This window comes from Schistocerca americana, chromosome 2, assembly GCF_021461395.2.
Source record: "Schistocerca americana isolate TAMUIC-IGC-003095 chromosome 2, iqSchAmer2.1, whole genome shotgun sequence".
Taxonomy (NCBI): Eukaryota; Metazoa; Arthropoda; class Insecta; order Orthoptera; family Acrididae; genus Schistocerca; species Schistocerca americana.
This window is the reverse complement of record NC_060120.1, coordinates 39,752,540-39,779,492: the sequence shown is the minus strand read 5'-3', so window position 1 is coordinate 39,779,492 and position 26,953 is coordinate 39,752,540. Positions and strand designations below refer to the sequence as shown.

The window sequence follows — 26,953 nt, the reverse complement described above, 5'->3', positions numbered from 1 at the left end:
TTTGTTCATTCATCAAACTTGTTGTTTCTGCTATCTTACATATTTCCTTTTCATCATCTTTGTACAGCAGTACGATGTCATCCACAGAATGTCTGTAATAAATATTTTCTTTCTTTTTAATACATCATGTTTTTGTTCAAAAGTTATTGTCTAGTTCACTCACAAAGATCTCAGCTGCAGAATCTGACAAACAGTCACCTGCTCCAAGTCTCTCCTTTTGATAAAAAATAAATTTGAAACAATTAAATGACAACACATGTTCTGAAATTATGAAGTGTTCTACTATTTCCATGGGACAAACCATCTTGTGTATTAACAGGTTCTTTCTTATTATTACTTATGTGTCACTTACTGGGGCATTAGCATGTAGATAACAAAGAAAGCCTACATAGCTTCTGCTGGGATCAGTACATCTATAATATCTCTTGTACACTCTTAACAATTTTTAACAATATATGTCCTTTTGTGAGTTTATGTTGCTCTCAGTCTTTGGTTGCATTCTCAGTTAATATTATAACTGGGATGTGATACGTTCTTAATTTGGCCTAATTGGTTCCCTTATCTTAAGTAACAATTTGTGATTGTAGCATTGGAATATTCTCTTTCCTTTCCATAAACAAAAAACCCTATTTTCTGTTTTTTCTCTATTTCTAATTGAAATTTATTCACAGGACATGTCTTAATCTCAACTATGTTGTTATATGCATAAAGATCTTTGGTTTTTTGGATGTAGTCACAATAGTAAATTGTGACAGCAGCCTTCCCCTTGTTGGCTACTGGTACATTTACAATTTAGGTTTTTAACTGTTTGGCTCTGGCTCTGAGCACTATGGGACTTAACTTCTGAGGTCGTCAGACCCGTAGAACTTATAACTACTTAAACCTAACTAAACTAAGGACATCACACACATCCATGCCCAAGGCAGGATTCAAACCTGCGACCATAGCGGTCACGCGGTTCCAGTCTGTAGCGCATAGAACCACTCGGCCACTCCAGCCGGCTTTAAGTGTTTCTATATGTTTTGTCTTACTATGTTCATCATGAACTGTTTTGTTCTACTTTAAGGTGCAAAAACAACTAGGATCATATGTGCCCCACCAAAACTGTAGAATATGAAGACAAAGAGAGGACTTAAAAATGTCTACATATTAATCCCAATTGATGGGAGGGAAAAAAGCTAAAAACAGGGATATGGAGAAAGTTCTATAAAATATGCGATAGAGAAACAAAGGTCCTGAACTAAAAATTAAATGTCCTTCACCATATGGCTACAATGCATGAAAAGTAAAACACAAGCAACAGCCTGCACATCATTCATTAAAATGACCAATAACTCAGATTTAAAACACCAATGAGAATTTGAATGGTTAAAAAAAGGGCATTCCATGAGGAAATGGTGGGCTGTCAAAGGTTGGGCACAATGAGCACAAAGTCGTGGGGGAGCACCACTTAACAAATGGCGATAGCTAAAAAGACAGTGCCCAATACACAACCTAGCTAAAATGATCTCCTCATGGTGAGACGGCTGAGAGGAGATCGCCCAAGTTGCTGGGAGAGGCTTCATAACCTGGAGCTTATTCCCAAGAAGGGAGGACCAATGGTGATGCTGAAGTGACATCACCTGCTGGTAGATGGCAACACAGAGATCACTGGAGGGAATATAAGAACTACTTACTGAGGTACAAGTACTGCAGCCTTGGCAGCAGTGTCAGTGGCCTCGTTTCCTGTCAGACCAATGTGAACCACATAAACATCCCAGTGGCTCCATCAAGAGTGAGCAAGTGACAGCTTTCCTGGACTGGTTGCACTAAGGGATGGATGGTGTACAGCACAAAGAGGATCAGAAGGGTACTAAGAGAGTCAGAGCAGATGACAGATGAAAAGCCTGTGTCACCAGCTGCACTGCATGGCCTGATACAGGGCCAAGATCTCTGCTGTAAATACTGAGCAGTGTTCCTGAAGCTGATACTGAAAAACATCAGTGCCAATGACAAAGGCATATCCAACACCACAGTCAGTCCGAGAGCCATCAGTGTACACAAATGTACTATCGTCACGCTCCATGCAAAGGTTGAAAAACTTATGATGATAGAGCAAGGCTGAAGAAGTGTCCTTAGGAAGCGAATGAAGACCAAAGTGAACAGGGGCCACTGCACAAAGCCAAGGCAGTGACGGGTTGACACTCATCAGGAAAGTGGCAGGTACTGAGAAGTTAAGTTGCCAGACCAAGAGCCGAAGGCAAACAGGAGGGATGCATTAAATACTGGTGATCCAAGGAGTCACCAAAGAAGGGGGCATCGGATGGGTGGATACACATGTTGGATAAACGGCAGGCATATTTGCTGAGGAGAAAATCGTGGTGGTTCAATCTGCTCCCCAGGAAGTACCACTGAGATACTTAGGACATTGAGGGTCCGCGTACAGTGGATTGCCAGGTAAGACACATGGGAGGACCAAGAAAGTTTCCTATCCAGGAATTTTGTAGTTTCAATGAAAGGAAGAGCAATAGGCCCAAGATTTAAAGATGGTGTAATAAACCAATTGTGCTGCCAAAAATTAATATGAATGATTATGTCAGTGGAGAAACAAAAGCCATTGTCGATGCTCCATGAGTGAAGATGATTGAGATGTCACTGAAGATGCTGCTCAATGAGACAAGTCTGTGGAGAACTGCAATAGATGCCAAAAACATCAACGAAAAGTGAGCCAGAGATGCTCAGCAGGAGACAGGCCATTATAGGGTTAATGGCGATAGCAAAGAGGGTGATGCCAAGAACAAAACTCTGAGGCACACCTTTTTCCTGGATAAAGATGTCTGACAAGGCAGAACTCACACATACCTTGAAAATTTGGTCTTTTAAGAATTCCTGAAGGAAATGGGGTATGTGGCCATGGAAGTCCTACATGGAGAGTGTACAGAGGATACCAGTCCTCCAGCAAGTGTCATAGCCTTTCTCCAAATCTAAAATCATGGCTACAGTCTGGGATTTCTGCATAAAGCTATTCATGACCTGGGTGGATAAAGTGATGAGATGGTCAACTGCAGAACAGCACACTCAATATCCACACTGTGGAGCCACTATATCAGCTGGGCATGAACCATATGTTCCATCACCTGGCAAGCGCAGATGGTGAGAGAAATGGAGCATTAGCTAAAAGGAAGGTATTTGTCCTTATTGGGCTTAGGTATGAGTATAACATTGCTTCACATGAGCATCTGGGAAATGCACCCTCTGACCAGATGCAATTGTAGGAATGAAGCAGAAAGTGCTTGCCTGCAAGAGCAATGTGCTGAACATCTGAATGTGAACATCATCTGCCACTGGGTCAGAGGATTGGGATGAAGTGAGAGCATGATCTAGCTCCCTCACAGTAAAGGCAGCATTGTAGCACTCACGGTTCTGAGAAGAGAAGAGTATCACCCGAGCCTCCTCTGCTTGGACCAAGGTGTTGGAGATAGCAACAGGGCCCTCTATGACATCATCTACTTCTGTCTGGCTGGAAATTGGGGACTGGATCTTGGTCCCAGAGAACTGCTGGAAGTTGGCCCACATGACAGAAGAGGGAGTGGAACTGTTAAAGGAACTAGTGAATGAAATCCAGCTAGCTTTTTTTGCTATCCCAAAGATGGCGATGACATTGTGCACACAACTCTTTATAACGAATGCAGTTTGTCATTGTAAGATGATGGTTAGTTAGTTAGTTAGTTACGTGTTCCATTGATCAATAGCACGGAAAACAGTTATGATGTGGAACATGTCAAATGCACAAGAAATGCACATAGGCAACAAGATTTTTTTTTATTTTTAATTTTTTTTTACATTGTACTGTTATACCTAAATATTTCTATTATCTATTCCATTCCCTTGAATGGTGCAAAATGCATATATTATATCTCCAGATTTATTTACTCATATTCAAGAATTCATCTATGGTATAGAAGGAGTTGTCAAGGAGGTATGATTTCAATTCGTTTTTGAAACTATTACTGCTGTCTGTCAGACATTTTATTTCATCTGGTAATTCATCAAAAAGTTTTATAGCAGCATAATTTACCCCTTTCTGTGCCAATGATAGGTTAAGTACAGGATAGTATAGGTCTTTCTTTTTTCTGGTATTGTAATCATGAATGTCGCTGTTGATTTTAAACTGGTCCATGTTGTTGAGAAAAAACTTCATTACTGAGTAAATGCACTGTGAAGCAGTTGTAAGAATTCCTAGCCTTTTAAACAGATACCTACAAGATGTGCGACTATGAACCCCACACATTATTCTAACTACTTTCTTTTGAGAAGTGAATACCTTTTGCCTAAGTGTTGAGTTGCCCCAGAATATTATTCTATATGACATTGGAGAGTGGAAGTATGCAAAGTATGTTAGCTTACTAATTTCTACATTCTCAAAATTGGCAATAATTCTGATTGCAAAAGTTTCTAAACCTAGTTGGTTTTGGAGACCCAAAATATGAATTTTCCAATTAAGATTCTGATCTATATGTACACACAAAAACTTAGTATGCTCTACCCTGGCTACTGGCTTCTTTTGATGTGTTATATTTATTGTAGGAATTATACTTTTTGCAGCAGAAAATTGGATGTTCTGTTTTTTTTTTCAAAGTTCAGAGCAAGCCCTTTCACAGAAAACCAATTAATAACTTTTCCAAAGACCTTATTTGTATCATTATCTATCAGACTTTCTTTTACTGGATTAATAATTATGCTTGTATCATCAGCAAACAAGTGTCAGTTCAGCATCTTGTTTCACATAAGAAGGGAGGTCATTCACATATATCAAGAACAGGAGGGGACCCATGATCGAACCTTGTGGAACACCTAATGTAATTTCACCCCAGTTAGATGAAGTGGCAAACTCCTTTGAATCACTTGAAGCTTATAATGAGACTTTTTGCTTCCTGTTCTGTAGATATGACTTAAACCACTCATATGCTGTTCCATTTATACCACAGAATTGTAATTTCTCTGACATAATGTCATGGTTCACACAATTAAATGCTTTTGATAAGTCACAGAATATTCCTACTGGTGACATTTTACTATATAAAGACTCTATTATGTGGACAATGAAATTGTGTATTGCTGTCTCAGTGGAACAGCATTTCTGAAATCCAAACTGTGATTTACTAAGTATCCCATTACTGTTGAGATGGCTAACCACTCTTGAGTACATTACTTTCTCAAATATTTTTGAAAATGCTGTAAGCAAGGATACTGGCTGCTAATTACTGACATCTGTGGTTTCCCCCTTTTTGTAGAGAGGCCTGACAATGGCATAAATGAAGAGAGCCCGTCTCCACATGCAAAATGCATTGCGGCATGCCTCAGTCCACCAAGCGACCGGGACATGGTGTGGAAAAGAGGAAGTGTGAGGAATGGAATGTTCTGCGATAGTAAGGGTAACATTTGTAAGATATTCTACCTGATTATCACAACTCGGGAAATGTTGTTCATCAAATGCCATCAGGGAGGAGTAAAGCCTACAGTTGGCCTTAGTAAACTGCCATTTGGGAGAGCACATAGGTGGGGTAGGAGTCAGCAAATGGATAGCACAAGGGAAATAGTCACTCAAGTATGTGTCTGAGACAACAGATCACTCGAGGTGATGGGCAAGCTGGGCAGTACAGACGAATAGGTCTGAAAGGAATGTGAGTGCTCCTGTGTTAAGGGAGATGAGGTTAAGTTGATTGAGAAGGTCAGCCAAGAGGGCACCTCTCAGACAGGTTCTGGGAGAACCCCAAATGGGATGGTATGCATTAAAGCCACTGAGCAGCAGAAAGGGGTGAGGAAGTCTGCCCTGGTGACACTGAATGACAGAGGGATGTAAATGGTACAAAGGGAAAAGACCTAGTGAGGAAGAAAAAGGTGAAATGCAACAGCTTGAAGATAGGTAGTCAGAGAGATGGGATGACTTTAATCAGCATCCCACATGAGCAGCATGACTCCCCCATGAGATGGAATGCCTTCTTCAGGAGGAAAGGTCAAAACGACCAGGAAGAAATGAAAGAACTCAAAGCAGTCGCAAGTATGTAATTTTGTTTCCTGGAGGCAGAGAACAAGTGGATGCTGCAACTCTAAAAGCAGCTGTCAAATCTCTTTGTTTGACCAAAGACCACAAACATTCCATTGAAGCAGGGTCATAACAAGTAAAGGGGAGAAGGGAAGACATTAAGGGGTGTTATCTCTGCAGCTGCTCAGTGCCAGCCTTCAAAGATCACTGCTATGGGGTGCAGAGGATCCTGCTCCATGAGATCTACAGAGGTGTCAGTATTCTCCCTCTGTCGATCTGTGGGGTCCAGGGCGGAAAAACAGTTGGCAGTGTTCACCAGTGACATGGAAGTCGGCCAGGTGAGGGTATCATGAGGCAACACTATCGAAGAGGATCTCCAAGTCTGTGAAGGAGAAGAGCATTTGCCTTTTTTTGACTTCTTTGAGCATTTCCAGTTGGCAGAGGAAGACTCAGATGTTTGTTGGCTAGAGGGACATAGGAAGTCTTCACGGGATTATTACTTCTGTCCTTCCAGCCTGCTGGTTGTACACCAGGTGACTTCAGCCCAGGAGGTGAATGTTTGGTCACCTGTTGCATGGCTGGATGAGAATACGGTGATGCTACCATGGCAGTGGGTGATTTCACAACCACAATACTGCATTTGTTGTCGCATGTGTGTGGCCATGTACTACACGGAGTAGGATGTAGAAAGAACAGTACTGTAGGTGCCAGATGGTAGAACACAGGGTTTGCGTCTAGCCAACAACTTGCGAGGGACCAGGTAAGGTACTTTTTCCTTTACCCAGATCTCCTGGACAGACTTCTCTTCAAGATACATAGGGCGATCTCTAGAGGAGGCATCACTGTCACCATTGCAGTTGATACAACAGGGAGGTGGGCAGTCACCTTTGTGCACATCCCTGCCACAGGTTACACATTTGGCCGAGTCTCGACAGGACATTTGAGAGTGGTTGAAACAATAGCACTGGTAGATCATGACCTGCTTTGGATAGACATTTGTTAGCTTTTACTGCTCAGTCCATTTGTTTAAATTTATTGAGTTTGCCAACATCAAAGCCAATGTTTCTTTCTGAATTAGTGTTTTTCATTGTGCCTGACCTCAGGTAAAAAGTAACATTAAAAAGTAGATCCTTATTTAGAAGACCCACTTCATTATGTCATTTTTACATTCATAAGATAGACTACTTTGCCCAAAAACATGTTTGAATTACGTATCCAAGGTGAACAGGTAGCCAAGTCAAATGAGTGTAAGGAACATGACCTAATGAACATTTATAGCAAGCTATGGTCAATGTACATGACAAGAATGAGACAATAGATTCACATAAAAAAGAGATCTATTATTATGTCATGAAACACTGCACTTTCCAAACAAGTTGCACAGACATTCTGAAAAAGTAAAAACTGTATTTAAAACAAAAGGCACAGTTGGTTCTAGGCTATGCCACAAAGTTAACAACAACAGCGACAAATATTTGGAATCCTGCCTCTACACGATCAACCACAAGGACGATCAGTCAAATAAGAACGCATTTCACAAATAATTATAGGGAATGTGTATAACCACAATAAGAGTGCATTTGGTACACATTTTGATAAATAAAAGCATGTGGGAGGAAATCTACAAGAAAAGAGGTGTTTATTGATAATGTACCAAAATGACAAATGTTGAGTCTCCTGGAGGAAATGGGAATTGATGTGTATAGAAAATGGCAACCAGGGTAATGCTGAACAAACAGAGTGAAATTAACCTGAATGCTTATTTATGATCTACTGAGAGCTGCTTCACTCATTGCAGTGGACTGGCTTGCAGCATGTGTGCAGTCCACCAGCAGCAAGGAGACTGGGCCTCCTCCTGCAAGCTCTGCCACACGAAAACAAGAACTTCTTGCACAGAGGCCACTATACATACTAGCTAGATTCCACTGCAAATGCGTTATCAATTATCAAGAGTCTAATTAAATAGTCATTGTTTTGTTAATTATATTCCACCTATGGTTATGTTAAATTGATTTGTCAAGCTAGAATGTTTCTATTAATACATTTGAAGTTACTTCCTCATCTTTTATTATTACTTTTTGAAATGATATGATATTTACTTTGCCGGGGTAGTGGCTTTCTATTGTAACTCTGTACACACTGTAAATGGTTTTAAGTAAGGATTTTGTTTCCACATTTTGTATGTCAATTTATGTTTTATTGTTAGATTCTCATTTTGCCATATGAAGTATTACTAATTAATGACTACACATATTGCATTTTTTACCTCTGAATTTACCATACTTTTCTCTTATGTTCATTAGTTCAGTGCTGCCTCTATATAATGCCCCCAGGACATCACTAGCACTTACTATGTACCGAGGTGTTTAGATATTGTTGATATATATATTGGTGTGGCGGAAAAAATATTGTAAATGATAGTTACTTTGTTATGTCATTATAATAGGCACTTAAATTGTCTGTGCAGGCTTTACACCTACCTTTGCCATTTACAAGAACCTGAAAATTATTTTTTGCTGTCAGCCAGAAAGTGCTGGGGAACATACAGACCATAATTTTCAGTTTGCAAGTCTGCGTTTCCCTTTGTGTTCACTGAAAGGAAATGTTCTTACTTTTTGTTTACTCGGCACGATCAGCAACTATGACTATAAATAAAAGTTTCTGAATTTTTACTGTCTGATATATTCTATAGAAGTCCACCTGCACAAAATACAATAATACCCCTATTGGTAACAACACTGTTGAATAGTCTATTGCCCTGACTTTTAACCACTAAAAGTTAATTGCTTGTCTTAAAAGTGGAAAATGGATTCAAGTCTGCCCAGCCCTTATGTCATCCAAGGCCAGACTCATGCAGACCTTTGACTAACATGAACAGATTGCTATCTTGGCGTGAAGTGTCTCTTCCCACTGCCTGTCTAGCTGTATTTATACATGGACACAGCAGACCACCAAATGGAACATTTGCTATCAACTGCCCAACACACAGGCAGCAGCATCTAAATGGCCCCTTTCTCAGACATATATTAATTAATAGTTCTGTGATTTGCAGTCTTCTTAATTTTTACATAAATAGAATTAAGTTTACTTTAGTTACTGAAAATTTTTTAGCTCAACAGCAGTTAAACTTTGTAATTAGAATTTTTAGAACGCAACCAACAGTAGAACATGATGTCTGAATTGTTTTTAACATTCCTTGTATTCATAGCTATTTACAACACATTTTTGAAACTTGGTGCAGCTGTATTATTACATTATTGTAATCCACTCTATTACAAACACTAATTAAGCTTTATCTATCATGAATATGGACATTTTCATTCCAAAACTGGTTTTTAGTAAATAACTTGGAAACTGTTGTTGTTGTTGTGGTCTTCAGTCCTGAGACTGGTTTAATGCAGCTTGGAAACTAGGTGTCACATATTTACTGTTTTTCTGTAAAACTGAGGCTAACATATAAATTTTCATCTTTCTGTGTCTAACATTTGGCACCTTCAGTTTTTGGTTTAAAAAAAATGACCAAAATTATAGTTCTGATGAGAATGAGACTTGTAAGTTTTAATGGAGACATGCTTTTGCATATTCTGACCAATTTTCAGATTCCTACTTTTTTTTTTTTTTTTTTTTTTTTTTTATATTTTGCATAACTTATTCATTTGAACATTCTGAGACCTAACAATGTTAACATTAATATACTGAAGCATACACTGATGATTATTGTGTAGTCCTTTGTATGTTGAGCACAGGCATGTTATGATGACGTGGCAGCTCTCTCTCTTGCCTCTGTACCTCTTACAATGATACAGTGCTTGTCTTGCGTCAGTATGTATGACTGTATTGGATGGTTGTTAGTCATGTTATTGTTTTCTTATTTGTCACTCGTGTATTTCTAGGTGTTTTGTAGATTAACTTAAGTTAATTCATGGGTTTATCATACCATTGTTGTTCCATTCATAACAGATCTGAAAATTGCAATAGCTGAAACTGCTGATTGTAAACTTATGTAATCAAGACAGACCTTTACAAATAACATGTATATATGTTGCCACCTAAATTCTTATCTGGTTACATTAAGCTGTCAGAAATGATATTCACTGAATATCTACACAGAAGGTAGTTGAATGGGTTTGGAAATCTGCAGATGCTCATTGGTGCCTATGTTTCTGATGCTCTGTAGCAACATTAGGTTAGCTTCCTGGACACTGCTACTATCCTCACTTCGTTCTTGCAGGTACCTTCTACAACACATTTTGTATGTGGTTTTAGAACATGTTGTACTTGTGAATTAGGTAATAACTAGTTACTTTGGAAGTATTATGCAGAGCAGTTCATTACAGCTTAAAGTTGCATGACTTATATAAATTTCCAGGTAAGTAATTTTTTGTTCTTACATTTTTGCAATGGTGTGTATTTTTTAAAATTTAATGTGTTTCACTTTTTATACTCACCATATTCAATTTTACCCCAACCAGTAGCAACTGTCTTGCTGACAGAGAATTTATCATGTGTGTAGAGACAAGCAGGTCGTATAAACTTGTTGAAATCCACACGCTCACTAAGACGTAACAGAGCAATATCATTGTATTTGCTTGGTCCTTTGTATTCAGGATGGCGCACTAAATCTGCAATGTGATAATCCACAGGATGTGCTCCATCATCATCACGTTTCAGATTCATCTCACCAAGACGAACTATCACTGCAGGATACCTGTAATTTGTTAAAGAACCTTTCTGTTAAGAAATAAGTAAAAATAAGTTTCTATAGTATGTGTTTAAAGACAAGTTAGTAACATTTTCTATAACTGACATCAGTATGGTTCACAGTTTGTATATGAAACACTGCAAATACAATGTTTCGTTTTAGCAGCTCAGATGTAATGACTGTTAACAAAAATTAATGTGCCTTAAATAAAATTGTATCATATTGATGGAAGATAACTCCCCTGTCTATGAAGATGTTGCTGTTACATGCACTGTCTTTAGTGTTTGAAGATGTCTTACGAATTCTTGAATGTTGTTAGTAATAGAATTTCCAGTAAACAAAAATAACAGAGAAGTTATTGAATCAAGAATTTTGTGGAACTGGAGCACAATGACATGAGGGAGTGGATTGGGAGGGGTTGACATAACAGAGGGAACTATTTAAAGGTGTGTGTGGGTGCAGGTGGTTAGTGGAGACTGAAGCCAAGAGGATTATTGGTATGGCGGATATACTGGAAGGGTAACTAGTATCTATGTAGTTCAGAAAAGATGGAGTTGGGAAGAAGGATCTAAATGGCAGGGGCTGTGAAGCAGCTACTGAAATCAGGCATGCTGTGTTAAGCAACAAGCTCCACCACTGGGTGCCAGCAACAAGCTCCACCAGTGGGTGCCACAGTTTGGCAGTGAACATTTATTTGAGTGGACAGTTGCCTGGTGATCATATTCGTATAAAATATTGTGCAGAAACTGCAGCAGAGCTGGTATATAACCTGGCTGCTTTCACTGGCAGCCCCACCTCCGATAGGGAAACACAGGCCTGTAACAGGAGAGGAGAAGAACGCATCGGGTGAGTGAATCTTGCAGGTGTTGCACCTGGGTGCTCCATAGGTATATGGTTCATGTGGTAAGAGGTTGGGCATGGAAGTGGCACAGTGATAGGGGCAGACTAGGTTATGTGTGTACATTGGATGGGCTGCAGATAACCACTTTAGGAGTGTGAGAATTATTGTGAATAGGATGTTCCTGGATTCTTGGCATGTTAATAGATAGCTAAGGATAGTTAAAGTGTTAATGAAGGGCATAGTTCTATTGCTCCAGTCTGCAATGGTATTGTGTTATGAGGGGTCAATTCTTTTGCAGCTGGCTCTTAAGTATTATGGAAGGATTGGGCATGTTTAAGGATGTGGCATGCAAAAATTGTTTATGAACTAGATTTGGGGGACAGTGCCAGTGTGAAGATCTTAGCAACACCTTCAGTACATCGGGGAACAAAATTATGGCCACTCAAGATACAGTGTCCACAGGTGACCATAATATAAGGAAGTGATTTCTTGGTCAGGAATGGATAACAGCTTTCAAAATGCAGATACTGTTGTTGGTTAGTGGGCTTAGTATGGACATAAGTATGGATGGAGCCATCAGAATGGTGGAAGTCAGTGTCCAGGAATGTGGCACATTGAGCTGAGGAGGATGCTGGGAAGTGAAATGGAGAGAAGTGGGAGTTGGAAGGATGTTGGAGTGGTAGTGTTTGATAGCACAAGGCTGTGGACTTGAGGGATGTTAGTGTCTATGGGGAAGGCATCAACAGTGATGAGTGTGCACCCAGATGATAATGGAGTGGGAATTGTTGAGTGTCAGTGAAGGATGTGGTTCACATCTTTAACATGAGAACTGGTTAGTGGTGTTCATTGACAGGAGCATAATATCTTTTAGTGGGAGCACAGTAACCAGCTACAGCGGGGCATCATGGATTATTGGATTCTACTGTTTGGTGAGCTGTTACCTTTAGTCTTAAATAATTTACATTCTGCCAGGACTTTCCACACCACATTAATGAAATAAATGTTAAGTTCTCCAAATTATCTTGAGATTTACTGTAAATGTTTTGTGCATGTCTTTTCAAAATGCAATCTCAATGAACATCATGTGTGTAGTGCATGTATGGAAGAGGCACACGGGGATGTGGAGGGTGATGGTGATCCTAAGTTGAATTCCACTGTAGTGTTAATGCAGGTACATTCAGCAACAAATTCTCAGTAATACAGCTGATGGTGACTAATTTTGAACTTAATTCACAATTTAGTGCGATCTGTGTGCGACTCATTATTTATACATAGGTAAGTCATTACCTTTCTAATCTGTTGTTTTGTGTAAATGTGATCAGTAACTATATATGATGACATTTTGTTTAATTTTATTAAATTTACAACTAACACTAATAGACAATATTAATGAGAACACTTTTGTTTTGTTACATTGTGTCTTTGACTAACATGTAAAACAGCAATAATGGTTAGCAGAATACAATCCTAGTTGTTCTGGTGTCTATACTCACTTTCCAATATGTGTGCAGTGTGCAGCAGTAAGGACATAATATTCACTGATTAATGATCCCCCACAGTTCCATTCCAGATTACCATCAACTTGATAACCAATAGCAGCCTGTTAACATATATTGTTTATCACACATATGTAGCTAAGTAGTGGTGGTGGTAGTAGTAGTAGTAGTAGTAGTAGTAGTAGTAGAGAAGTTTTAACATGATAGGGAAGATAGAAAATCTGAAAACCAGTGGAGTGAAATGGAAATAAGGTAAGGTTATCTGGCCAGATGAGTACAGGATAACAGCAACAACAGTAGAAAGTGGTGTAATGGGAACGGGATTCATGAACAGGAAGGTAGGGCAGAGAGCGAGTTACTGTCACCATTACAGTGATAGGGTTGTTATCAGAATTGACATAAATGAACACCAACAACAATAGTTTTGGTATGAATACTGATGCTGCAAGCAGAAAATGTAGAAAGAGAAAAATGTATATGTGGATACTGAACAGGTAATTCAGTATGTAAAGGGAGATGAAAATCTAATAGTCACGGGGCATTGGAATGCATTTTTAGAGGAAGGAGAAGAAAACAGGCTCATGGAAGAATATGGGCTTGGCAGTATTAATGAAAAGACAAAGACTCAGTTCTGCTACATGTTTTAGCTTGTAACAGCAAATGGTGTCTTGAAAAATCACAAGAGGAGAAGGTACACTTTGAAAAGACCAAGAGTTATGGGAAGATTTCAGAAAGATTACATCATGGACAGGCAGAGATTCTAAACTGAGATACTGAATTGTAAGGCATACCCGAGAGCAAATATAGACTGAGATCACAATGCAGTAATGACGAAGAGTAGGCTAACTATAAGAGACTGGTAAGGAAAAATCAGTGCACAAAGAAGTGAGATACAGCAGTACTAAGGAATGAAAAGATACACTTGAAATCCTCTGAGGCTGTAGACACTGTGATGATGAATAGCTCAGTTGGCAGTTCAGTTGAAGAGGAATGGACATCTATAAAAAGGGCAATCACTGAAGACAGACATAAAAACTTTGGTACAGGGTAGGTAACTGCAAATAAACCATGGGTAACAGAAGAAATACTTCAGTTGTTCAATGAAAGAGTGAAGTACAAATATGTTGAGCAAAATTCATTGATACAGAAATAAAAGTTACTTAGGAATGAAAGAAATAGAAAGGGCATGGACCTAAGGCAAAATGGTTGTATGAAAAATGTGAAGAAACTGAACACAAAATAATTGTTGGATGGACTGATTCTACGTACAGAGGGGAAAGACTTGTCTGATGGTGTGATAGAAAAAGAAACAGGAATAGACAGGGAAGTGCTGTGGGATCCACAATTAGAATCGTACTGAAAAGAACTTTGGAAGATCAAAGATAAGGTAGACAGGATAGAGGTAACATTCCATCAGAACTTCTAAAATCATTGAGTGAAGTGGCAACAAAACCACTATTCATATTCGGGAGTAGGATGCGTAAGGTTGGCGATATCTCATTAGACTTTTGGAAAAATGTCATTCACACAGTTTTGAAGATAGTAAAAGCTTAACAGCTCATGCAACTGAGTTGCTGACAAGAATATATGTGGACGAACAGAAAACAAAACTTAAAATCTGTTAGATGATTATTAGTCTGGATTTATGAAAGGTAAAGGGACCAGAGAGGCAGCTCTGATGTTACAGTTAATAATGGAAGCAAGACTGAACAAAAATCTAGAAACTCTCATAGGATTTGTTGACTTAGGAAAAGTGTTTGACAGTGTCAACTGGTGAAAAATGTTCTAAATTCTGAGAAAATGGGGGTTAAGGTGTAAAGTTACTCATAACAGATTGAGATTTTCTGGTCTGCACCACACATCATTCAACTGAAGATGAGTGGTTCCCTTTCCTTATGTTCTGCTTGTTGTTTTCATCCTAGAATTAAAATTATGTAGTAACAACAAAAAATGTATTTCACATAAAGTAACTGAAGAAAACTTCATCTCAACTAAAAACATCACTTAGAATATAAAAAAATAACAAATATGAAAAATGAACACTTAAATCATTCTGAGGGAGCTCGAATTTATCTTATTTTATTAAAGCGGTCATTTCTCCCTATATATGTGGGAAACAACAAAATATTTTCACATTTGAAGGAGAAAATTGGTGACTGAAAATTTATGAAAATCTCTCACCACAACAAGAAACAATTTTAATTATTGGTATCCTATTTGTGTAATACTCTCTCCCTTTTTAGCAATTATATCTTTCTTTAAACTTTCTCAGTGTCCACCTTCAATCTTTACTCTGTAAGGATTCCATACTGTGCAGCAAAACTGCAGGAGAGGATGGGTGAGCACAATGTAAGTGGCCTCTTTGGTACATATGTTACATCATCTAAATATTCTGCTAATATATCACACACTTTGGTTTGCATTCCAAACTACATTTTCTATGTGATAATAGCAAATTAGGCTGTTCATAATTGTAACCCCCAGGTATTTAGTTGAATCCACAGCTTTCAAATTTGTGTGATTTATGACATAACCAAAATTTAATGGATTCCCTTTAGTACTCACCTTGATGATCTCTCACTTTTTACTGCCAGTTTTTGCACCTTACAGGTATCACGTATGCATTATTTTGCAATAGGTTTTGATCTTCAGATGACTTTACTTGATCATAAATGATAGGATCTTCAACAAATAATCTAAGAGGGTGGCTCAGAGTCTCTCCTAAATTGTTTATATAAATTAGGGACAGTAGGAGGGTCTGCTACGGTTCCTTGTGGAACGCCAGATATCATGGATCCAGTTGTGCAACTATATCAACACACTCTAGGCACACAATTTTATTAGAATCCACTTGTAAGGAACTGTGTCAAAAGCCTTCTGGAAATCTAGACATATGGACTTCCTTAAGATCATTCATTCATGTGAACAAAGAGAGAGCTGTGTTTCACAAGAATATTTTCTGTATCTGTGCTATGTATCAATAGATCATTTTCTGAATCCTACTGCCAATCGATGTTAGTGACAGGGGTCTGTAATTCAGGAGATTAGTTTCTTTTCCTTTCTTAAATACTGGTGTGACCTGTGCAACTTTTCCTGAGTACAGATCTTTCAGGGAGCAAACAGTTATATATAATAGCTATGGCACTATTGTGACAGCGTACTCTGAAAGAAACCTATATGATATATAGTCTGTATTAGAAGCCTCGCCTTTATTTACAGATTTAAGCTGCTTAGCTCACTGAGGACATAGACTTCTAAGTTACTCGTGTTTGCAGCTGTTCTTTACTAATTCTGGGAAACTTAGTCTTCTATGCCAAAGGAGTTTTGGGAAACCATGTTTAGGAACTCTGCTTTATTGGCACTGATACTGGTAACATCACTGCTATCACGCAGTGAATGTATTGATTGTGTCTTGCCAATGATCATATCTCTGAATTATGTATTTCTGTTGATGTATAATGGAAAATAAGAGAACAATATTTGTTGAAATTGCTGGTATGCAGTATATTTAGGAATGCATTGTGAAAGGAGAGTATAATTTTGATTCTTCTCAGAATGAACCTTTCTATCTGCAGTGAAGTGTATCTTATTTAAAAACCTCCATTACTGAGGAAAACTGTTTGCCAGACCAGAACTCAAACCTGGAACCTTGCCATTTGCATGCTTTGCTCTTACCAACTAAGTGACACAGCCATAACTCACAGTCAGCTTCAAAGATTTATTTCTTCCACTACAACTCTCCTACTTACCAAACTTCACAAATTTTACACTGATAGTCATAACTAGACACTCACAGCCTCAAGCTGTCATGAGACACACCTAAATACTCAGCAGTATGGGCACAGCATGCAAGAGACAAGGTCCCAGGGAGGCACGCAATTTTAATCAGTCAGGAATATTTCAATTTTTATTTTTGTTTGTAAGATAAAATTGTGCTGTTGCTGATATGAACATGATGCTGGAAAATACTGGATGCAATATAAATAATGAAATAATGGGAAGAGTAATGGTAACTATTCATGAGATAGTTGAACAGTTGACATGCAGATAGACATAATTGTAATTTTGACTTAGTTTTCAAACTAGGACTCTTCAGAGCTAGTACACGCAGAAACACTCCTCCCTACACAAACACAGACATAGAAAAACAAGAGAATATGGCTGCATTGTCCTGGCATTTGAAATGTGTATGGGGTATGTAAACTACCTTACTGAAGTAGTTGATCCAAATCTCTGGTACATTTCACGATACAAACTTTCTTATGTATGACACAGTACAGATAGTATGTATTGGGTCTCATCACTTTGGGTTATCGTCAAGTTTTTCATCTCATGAATTATTCTGGGACAGAAGACATACATAGAGATCCAAAGGAAAACCTACCTATATGTTTAATACTGTAGTTTTCTATTATACGATCTATTAAATACGAAATGAATAATATTCAAACTTATACAAAATGGATTTAGAATGTTTTGGTTTGAAGGTTATTATTCAGTATTTAGTCATCAGCACCCTGAAAGTAACAATATAGTTTGTTGTGTTAAAAATGTTTTATTTAAAGAGAAATCATATGACATACAGGTCATCTGGTAAGTCTTCTCTGCCCCAGGGTTTTGGGTGTCTTATGAACTCTCTCCTTTTCCTAAACCTCATCAGTCTCTTTCCTTGTGCCCTCTTCCATCCCCTTCAATGCTTCTTCCAGAAGGAGGAGCCACTGGCTTAAATGCCTTTACATGTTTTCTGCTGCCACTTGATGAGCAGATATTTTATCCATCCCATTACATTATATACCACATCTACAACTACACTATGAAAATCACCATGAGGTGCATGGCAGAGGGTATGTTCCACTGTAATTGTTATTAGTGTTTCTTCTTGTTCCATTCACGTATGGAGAGTGGGAAGAATGATTGTTTGATGCCTCTGTGTGTGCAATAATTATTCTATTCTTACCCTCATGATCCCTATGTGGGGGTACACAGGGGGTTGCAATATATTCCTAGAGTAATCATTTAAAGCCAGTTCTTGAAATTTGTTAATAGACTTTCTCAGGATACTTTATGTTTGTTGTCAAGAGTCTGCTAGTTCATTTCTTTCAATATTTATGTAACACACTCCCATGGATTAAAAACAACCTGTAACCATTCATGCTGCCCTCCTCTGTATACATTCAATAATCCTGTGTAACACCTTTTTTATTTATTTATTTTTCACAATATCATACCTTTTTATTTTTTTCTCATTATTAATTTCTATGAATGGTTTCTTTTCCTCATTAGTAATAAGAAATTTGTACATTGCCACAGAAGATGGCAAAGATAGGCTCTTAAAATTATCTTTGTAGCAAAAGAACAATGTCCAGACAATATTCAATTTTTTTAAACAACTTTTATTACAATTTCACTTGAGAGTACTTATGTTTCAGATTTCACACAAAAAGGATGTGTAACGTTTACTCATGCATCAACAATATGTTTAGTAAATGATGTGTGTGATAAAAAAATGCAAGAAAATACCTACACTAAGAGTTATCATAGACGTAAGAATATTTTTATTGAAACTTCCTGGCAGATTAAAACTGTGTGCTGGGCCGAGACTCAAACTTGGGACCTCAGCCTTTCGCGGGCAAGTGCTCTACCAATTGAGCTACCAAAGCACGACTCATGCCCCATCCTCACAGCTTCAGTTCCACCAGTACCTCGTCTCCTACCTTCCAAACTTCACAGAAGCTATCCTGCATACCTAGCAGAATGCAGTTTTAATCTTCCAGGAAGTTTCATATCAGCGTACACTCCGCTGCAGAGTGAAAATTTCATTCTGAAATATTTTTATTTGTTACGTAAATATTCATTCACAAGCATAACTTCTGCCTGCAATTACAACAAGAGTCAATAATTTCTTCCATCGTGCAAGACTGACTTTTTGTTACACACCAAGTTTGCTGCAAAATATGGCTTGTGTGATATCAGTATTGGTATGTTGCATTATATTTTTCTTATGTTGCGAGGAAGACTATTCATGGCACCAATTTCGTTTCAACCAGAATTCATGCCTTAATTCCAGTACCGCAAGAACTAATTATCTCTCATTATGTGAATTTCATGTCGATTCATACTCGTTGTGTTATCTGTTAGGCTGCCTCCCAACACATTTATTCCAAAATCAACCAACAGACCTAACGCTATTGATGACCGATTTTCCAGGACAAAGTCACAGCTACACATTGTAATGGTACTTGAATTACGTAACCATTACAGCACCTCACCCCTTTTTCTTTTTGGATTTCTCTCGCTGCTGTTTGGGTTTCCCTGGCTGGGAGGACTTCACTGATTCAATCTGCGGGACTGAGGATGAGCTTGAAGCCCTAAGATCAGCTGCTTTAGGGCTCTTCAGCCACTGGCGGGTGTCATCTTTGCCACTAGCAGAAACCTGGGAATGGAGTGACCCAAGGGACCCCTTCCTAGTGAGAGAAGCTGAAGACGACTTACGCTTCTCCTGCTTAGGAGGAGGCAGGTGTAGTCTTCCAGCTCTGAGATGTGACTGGGGTTGGTGAAACTGATGGTGCCAGAACTGTTGTAGCAGTTGCATAAGACTATGTCATACACACAGGATGCAGGCACTCGAATTTTCTCTTAGCCTCAGTGTAGGTCAGTCGGTCCAGGGTCTTGTACTCCATGATTTTCCTTCCTTTCTGGAGAATCCTGCAGTCTGGCGAGCAAGGTGAATGGTGCTCTCCGCAGTTGACACAGATGGGAGGCGTGGCACATGGAGTATTGGGATGTGACGGGTGTCCACAATCTTGACATGTGATGCTGGAAGTACAGCGGGAAGACATATGGCTGAACTTCCAGCACCTAAAGCACCGCATTGGGGGAGGGATATAGGGCATTACATCACAGCAGATCATCATCTTGACCTTCTCGGGCAATGTATCAGCCTTGAAGGCCAAGATGACGGCACCGGTGGCAACCTGATTATTCATCGGATCCCGGTGGACATGTCGGATGCAGTGTACACCTCGCAGCTCTAAATTGGTGTCATCATCAGACTGCAAAAGAAGGTCCCTTCGAAATATGATACCCTGGACCATATTTAAGCTCTTATGAGGCATGATGGTTACAGGAACATCCCCCAGCTTGTCACAAGCGAGTAAGGCCTTTGACTGGGCAGAAGACGCTGTTTCGATCAAGACTGACCCAGATCTCATTTAGGACAAGCCCTCCACCTCCCCAAACTTGTCCTCTAAATGTTCAACAAAAATCTGAGGCTTCATCGGCATGAAAGATTCCCCATCAGCTCTCAAACATACAAGGTACCATGGCGAATAAGATCTGCTGCCATCTTTAGCCTGATTTGGGGAACGATTTGGGGTCATAGTTCTGTGGGGTCATACTTCTGTACTTCTGAGCTCATGAACACTTAGAGTCTGCTAGTGTTTTACCACCAGCAAGAGATGAGGGACTATGTTTCATCGTGTGTCATCCACCCTGATGCCACCCACTCCAACCAGGGGCCCTCCTCACGGGTGCCACCTTGCCACAGCAAAGGCCACCTGGCAGGATGGCCATTGCCGGGAGTCCTGATGCCCCAGGGGAATGGGTATTTACCCCTTGGCATATGTGGGGAGTTAACGGAACAGGCATCAGCAGAGCATTACCAGTGTGGTCAGGGGGCTACAACCAACAGGGTACATGGTGGCCTCACCACAACGGACTGGCTACCGTGCTGGATATCAGGTGCAAAAAATTCCATGGTCATCGTTGACACAGAAAGCAACACTGCATAGTGCATGGTGGAAAATGCACACAGGAAGGTGTCCTTGCCCAAGAGATGGAGAATGGGCGGGACTGCAATGCGACGACAAGAATGTGGGCCAAACCCTCAATGAATGGATACAATGCACCATGTAAGGCACCCTTCCCCAATTGGCTCGCTCTTCAGGAAAATTTTGAGGATTGGAGGTCAAACCCTACAGGGGACCATCACATAAAAGCCAAAACTTGTGAAGCTCCTTTTAGTCGCCTCTTACAACAGGCAGGAATACCTCCGGCCTAATCTTACCCCTGGACCAGCAGGAGGGTTCAGCAGTAGATAGACCGTGAACGTGGGGGATGTTGGCATAGGGGGATTAAATATGATGTTCACCCTAATGACTGTATGCTCAGCTTTTAAAACAACCAGTTCAGTGTTCACGTAAAATGCCTTAGTTCACATATGAAAGAATGAGAAGTTTTGGTAGTGTGTTCCGTTATTTGTATTTGATGTAAAAGATTCTTATGTTGTAAACATTTTATTAAAATCATTTACTTAGAAATTCTGATAATGACTCTGTATAGTAACAATTTATGATTTTCACTTATTACTTTGTTGAATAGTACAGTTAATTGCAGATCTGGAGGATATTCTTTATTACAGTTATTCACCGTGAAGGTGCTACTTTTTTAGTTTTCCTTTTTCCTGCATAAATACAACACAAAAGTTAATTCAATCAAAGGTAAAGATTACTTGAGAAAGCTATAAAATTACAAAAAGGCACAATGGCCAGCTGACCTGTACAAAGCAGCACAATTTAATTACTGCCAACAGATTCACTTGAAAGTGAAAACATTTATCTTAGCTTAGCTTTTTCCACCTGTGAAAGTAACTAATTGTTTTGCAAGTTTAGATTAGTGTTTTCACTTCTGAATGTATAGGAATTCTGCCTTGTGAAATTAAGTACTGGTCAGACAATCTGTGTCTTTTGCAATTTTACAAGAAAAGTTAATTTAAAATACATAGTAAGAATTAACTACTTGCATATTTACCATGTGAGGAAACTCTCCAACATCAGTGTCCTCCCCTCCAACAATTAGTGGCAGATTCTCAAAATCACATTTGTCCACTTTTATAATTAGTGGATCAGCATCTGGAAGGAGTGGTAGAGCTTCAAATATATCTTGCACCGACCTTGTATACTCGTCACATTCTGAAAAGAAGAATTTAGAAAAGTGTTTTGCATACATAATCTCCATGAAAATGTGATAACAAACTTGGGTGATACACAAGTTGACTACAATCTATGTAGGACAGCACATAAATTAATATTATATTTTGATTTACCTTGGGTTATAATGAAGTGTACCAAAATAAAATGCTGACATCTTCAGCAGGCAAGGTAACAGTGCACACAAAGTGACAAAGTATCAACTGCCTAGTCCCTTGGTGCTTAACAGAGCTATGTTGTAGTCTCCCACTTGTTCTTACAGCACTCTTGACATCAATACATGTTTCTTCTTTACTAGGTATTCTTTTGTTAGAATAAATATACAATAAGAAACTTTCTGGCCGATTAAAACTATGTGCCAGACCGAGACTTGAACTCGGGACCTTTGCCTTTCACAGGCAAGTGCTCTACCAACTGAGCTACCTAAGAACGACTCACGCCCCGTCCTCACAGCTTTACTTCTACCAGTACCTCGTCTCCTACCTTCCAAACTTTACAGAAGCTCTCCTGTGAACCTTGCTGAACTAGCACTCCTGAAAGAAAGGATACTGCACAGACATGGCTTAGCCACAGCCTTGGGGATGTTTCCAGAATGAGATTTCCACTCCGCTGCAGAGTGCAAATCTCATTCTGAAAATATACAATAGTTACATAAAATAGCTAATTTATTATTCATGATTTATTTAATTGACATTAGTATTCACTGGAGAGTTTTCAGACTACTGATAATAGTAACACATTCACTTGTAAAAATACTGTCTTTGAATGATTTACTATACATGCACATCACACAGAGAGAAAAATTTCAAAACTCCTGCAGTCTGCAACGTTCCAATCTTAAACAATGATAATTTCCAAACTTAAGTACCCCAGTTTTATAGGCCTGTTTTTCTGATTCCAAATATTCCTACTTCTACTAGAATAACGTGTTAGTTGTTTTAATACTCAATTGGAAAATTGGAATTTCTTGACACTTTTGATGTCTATACAGAAATCAGAAATCATCCTTGTTAAATAGTACATATTACACACACACACACACACACACACACACACATACGCACAATTATCCTAATGGTATGGGAATTGGCAGATGTGTGTAAATGTACAAACAAATGATTACAATTCAGAGATATTGGATAATTTATTGAAGTGAAAGAGCTTCACAAATTGAGCAACTCAACAGTGCACTGGTCCACCTCTGGCCCTTACGCAGGCAGTAATTCAGCTTGGCATTGATTGATAGAGTTGTTGGATGTCTTTCTGAAGGACATCATGCATAATATTGTCCAATTGGTGCATTAGATAATCAAAATTCCAACATTGTTGGATGGCCCAGTCCATAATACTCCAAATATTCTCAGCTGGATAGAGAGATCTGGCAACCATGAAGGTCAACAAAACAGTTCATAGAATGTCATCTAAGTACCACTGTGCTTCAAGGGCACTGTAGATGACAAAGCGATCCTGCTATGACAAGAAATGGTACCCCAGACCATAACTCATGGTTGTCAGGCTGTAAAGCATGCAACAGACAGTTTGTTATCCCACCACTCTTCATGACATCTCCAGACACGTCTTTGCCCTGGAATCTCACTGACTGGAGTAGAACTGTCATCAGTGATTAGTCATGCTTTGAATGAAGTCCCAATGATCAGCAAAGATGTGTTTGAGATGCCCCAGAAATGGTAGGATAGGAACCTGACTCAACAGTCATATGTCCTGAAAACCAGGTATAATAGTCTGGGGTGCCATTTCTTTTCGTAGCAGGTCCCCTTGGTTATCACCCATGGTAACTTTACAGCACAGTGGTACATCAATGATATTCTATGCACCAATTAGTTGTCCTTCATGACAAGCCATCTGGACTTCGATTTAAGCAAGATAATGTCTGCCCATACACAGCAAGAGTTTCTACTGCTTTTCATCATGCTTTTCAAAGTCTATCTTGGAAAACAAGGTCGCCAGATCTCTCCTCAACTGAGAACATTGAGAGCATTATGAGCAGGGTCCTCCAACTGGCTCAGGATTTTAGTGACCTAACACACCAATTGGACAGAATTTGGTGCAACATCTCTCAGGAGGACATCCAACGACTATCAATCAATGCCGAGCTGAGTAACTACATGCATATGGGCTATAGGTGGACCAACATGTTATTGACTTATTCAATTTGTGAAACTGTTGCTCCTTACATCATATAGTTTTCCTGAAATTTTAATCATTTGTTTGTCTCTACATGTACATCAAATTTATTGATTTCCATACCATTCAGATAATCACTTTGTGCTGCGTAGTTTTTTCCCTTCCTTAGAATATAGACTATTTTCTACTTATGCAGCTTGTAGTTAAAAACATTTGCTTCTTTGCCGGATGTATCTTTGTTTGTCCTCTGATTTTCCAATTTTTTTATGTCATTATTCGAAATGTAATAAGAAAATATTATTTTTAATTTTTCACATAGCTATTAATCGGCTTGATATACAAAGACACAGCCAGTTGTTAGTTCGCACTCATTGTGAGAACAACATGCAGCCAATAATTTATGAGGCTGGGCCTAACAGTCAGCTAGTACTCGATCTATGTTGCGTGATGCAATTTTCAATGGGTCTAGTGAACACACAAATCCATTCATTAAGTCATTGTTGTAGTTGTTTTCAGTCTGAAGACTGGTTTGATGAGGCTCTTCACACTACCCAACCCTATGCAAGACTCTTCATTCTGGAATAGCTACTGCAACTTACATCCTTCTGAATCAGCTTTCTGTATTCATCTCTTGGATTCCCTTTAAGATTTTTAGTCCTGTCCCCTCTCTTCCACACAAACACACACACACACACACACACACACACACACACACACACACACACATATTTACATTTCCCTCCAGTACTAAACTGGTCATCCATTAATGTATCAGAATATGCCACATGAACCGATCCCTTCTTGCCAATTCTATTCAGTACCTCCTCATTGGTTACATGATCTACCCACCTAATCATCATGATTCTTTTGTAGTACCACATTTCAAAAGCCTCTATTTGATTCTTTTCTGAACTGTTTATTGTCCATGTTTCACTTCTATTCAAGACTCATTCCAGACAAATACCACATAACAGACTTCTGAACACTTAGATCTATATTCAGTGTTAAATTTCTCTTCTTCAGAAACACTTTTTTGCATTACTGGACTACAATTTATATGCTCTCTAATTTGGCCAACATCAGTTATTTTGCTGCCCAAACAGGAAAACTAGTTTCATTGATTTGTTTCATAATCTAATTCATCCAGTATTGCATGATTTAATTTGACAAAATTCAATTCCCTATGCTTTGCTTTTCTTAATGTCCATCTTATCATCTCTGTTCAAGACACCACCTATTCTGCTCAACTGCTTTTCCATGCCCTTTTTATCTCTGACAATCAGAATGTGACAAGCAAAACTCCAAGTGTTCATTTCTTCTTCTTTCCCGCTCCAATTTTTTCTTTGATTTCCTTTACTGCTTGCTAAATGTACAGATGGAATAACATTGGGGATAAGCTACAACCCTGGCTCCCTCTCTGTAGTCACAGCTTCCCTTCCATGTCCCATTGACTCTTATAGCTGTCATCATGTGTCTGTACAAGTTACAAATAGGCTTTGACTCCCTACATTTTACTGCTGATACCTCCAGAGTTTCAAAAAGTGTACTCCAGTTGAAACTGTCAAAAGCTTTCTCCAACTTTACAAAAGCTTTAAATGTAGATTTGACTGTTGTCAGCCTATCTTCTATGATAAGTTGTAGTGCAAGTGCTGCTTCACAAGTTCATACATTTCTCCAGAATCTGAACTGATCTTGTCCAAGGTCAGCTTCTACCAGTATTTCTATTCTTCTGTAAATAATTGATTTTAGTACTTTGCAACCATTACTTATTAATCTGATAGTTCTCTAATATTCACAACAGTCAGCACTTGCTTTCTTTGCAGTTTGAATTATAACCTCCTTCTTGAAGTCTCAGGGTATCTTGCCTGTCTCATTCATCTTGCACTCCAAGTGGAATAGTTTTCCTACAGCTGGCTTTCTCAAGGATATCAGTAGTTCTGAGGGAAGGTTGTCTACTTTGGGGACTTACAACTTTCAGTGGTTTGCCAAATTATTCTTGCAGCATCATATCTCCTACCTGATCATCTACATCCTCTTCACTTGCCTTCAAATTCATTTCCCTTGTGCAGTTCCTCTACACACTCCTTCCACCCTTCAGCTCTTCCTTCATTGCTTACAGTACTGGTTGTCCATCTGAGCTCTTTACGTTCATGCAGTTGCTTTTCTTTCACAATGTCTAATTTTCCTATAGGCAGTATCTATCTTTTCCCTACTTACCTATGCTTCTATATCAACATTATGAAAAGGAGAGATTGTTACTGAGTGTACCAATGGTGCAGGTGTAGAGTCTTTGACTAGTAGTCACAACATCCTGGATACTGGGTTCAAACCTACACACTTCTTAAATTTTGAATAAAAATCATCATCATCAGTTGTAGCCAAAAACAAGTGGCATAAGAAGTCACCCTCATTCTGCTGGCAGCATTGCCAAAGAGGGTGGAGTTGCAGACAGGGGTTCAGAGCACTCTTTTGTCCTTGGGGTGGGAAACAACCTGAAAGGTGGAAGAATCAGCAATAATCAACAATATGAGGATGCAGAAGGCAATGGAAACCGCAACATTAAAGACAAATAATGTGTATCCACAAGACATGTGGAATGTTATTGGAAAAGTGTAAAGTTGATCTCTGCGGTGGCCTGAGATTCTAGGCTAGGCCTACATTTGGATCTCCAGGAGGGGACTGCCAATGGTTAGATGACTATTAGAAAAAAGACTGAATAACCAATAAAATCGTAACACTCTATGAATTGATGCATAA

The 26,953-nt window shown here is 39.0% G+C and overlaps 1 protein-coding gene across 1 annotated transcript in view; it reads right to left on the bottom strand.

Annotated features, from left to right (window-relative positions):
- Window positions 1-21,910, bottom strand: part of LOC124593767 (serine protease snake-like) — a 91,345-nt gene extending 69,435 nt beyond the window's left edge. The window contains exons 1-3 of the mRNA XM_047132116.1: window positions 21,873-21,910; window positions 13,062-13,168; window positions 10,474-10,733 (exon numbers count right to left, since the gene is read on the bottom strand). Coding sequence (XP_046988072.1) covers window positions 10,474-10,733; window positions 13,062-13,168; window positions 21,873-21,875 — 370 coding nt within the window. The 5' untranslated portion in view covers window positions 21,876-21,910. The remainder of the gene's footprint in view (window positions 1-10,473; window positions 10,734-13,061; window positions 13,169-21,872) is intronic.
- Window positions 21,911-26,953: the final 5,043 nt, after the last annotated feature.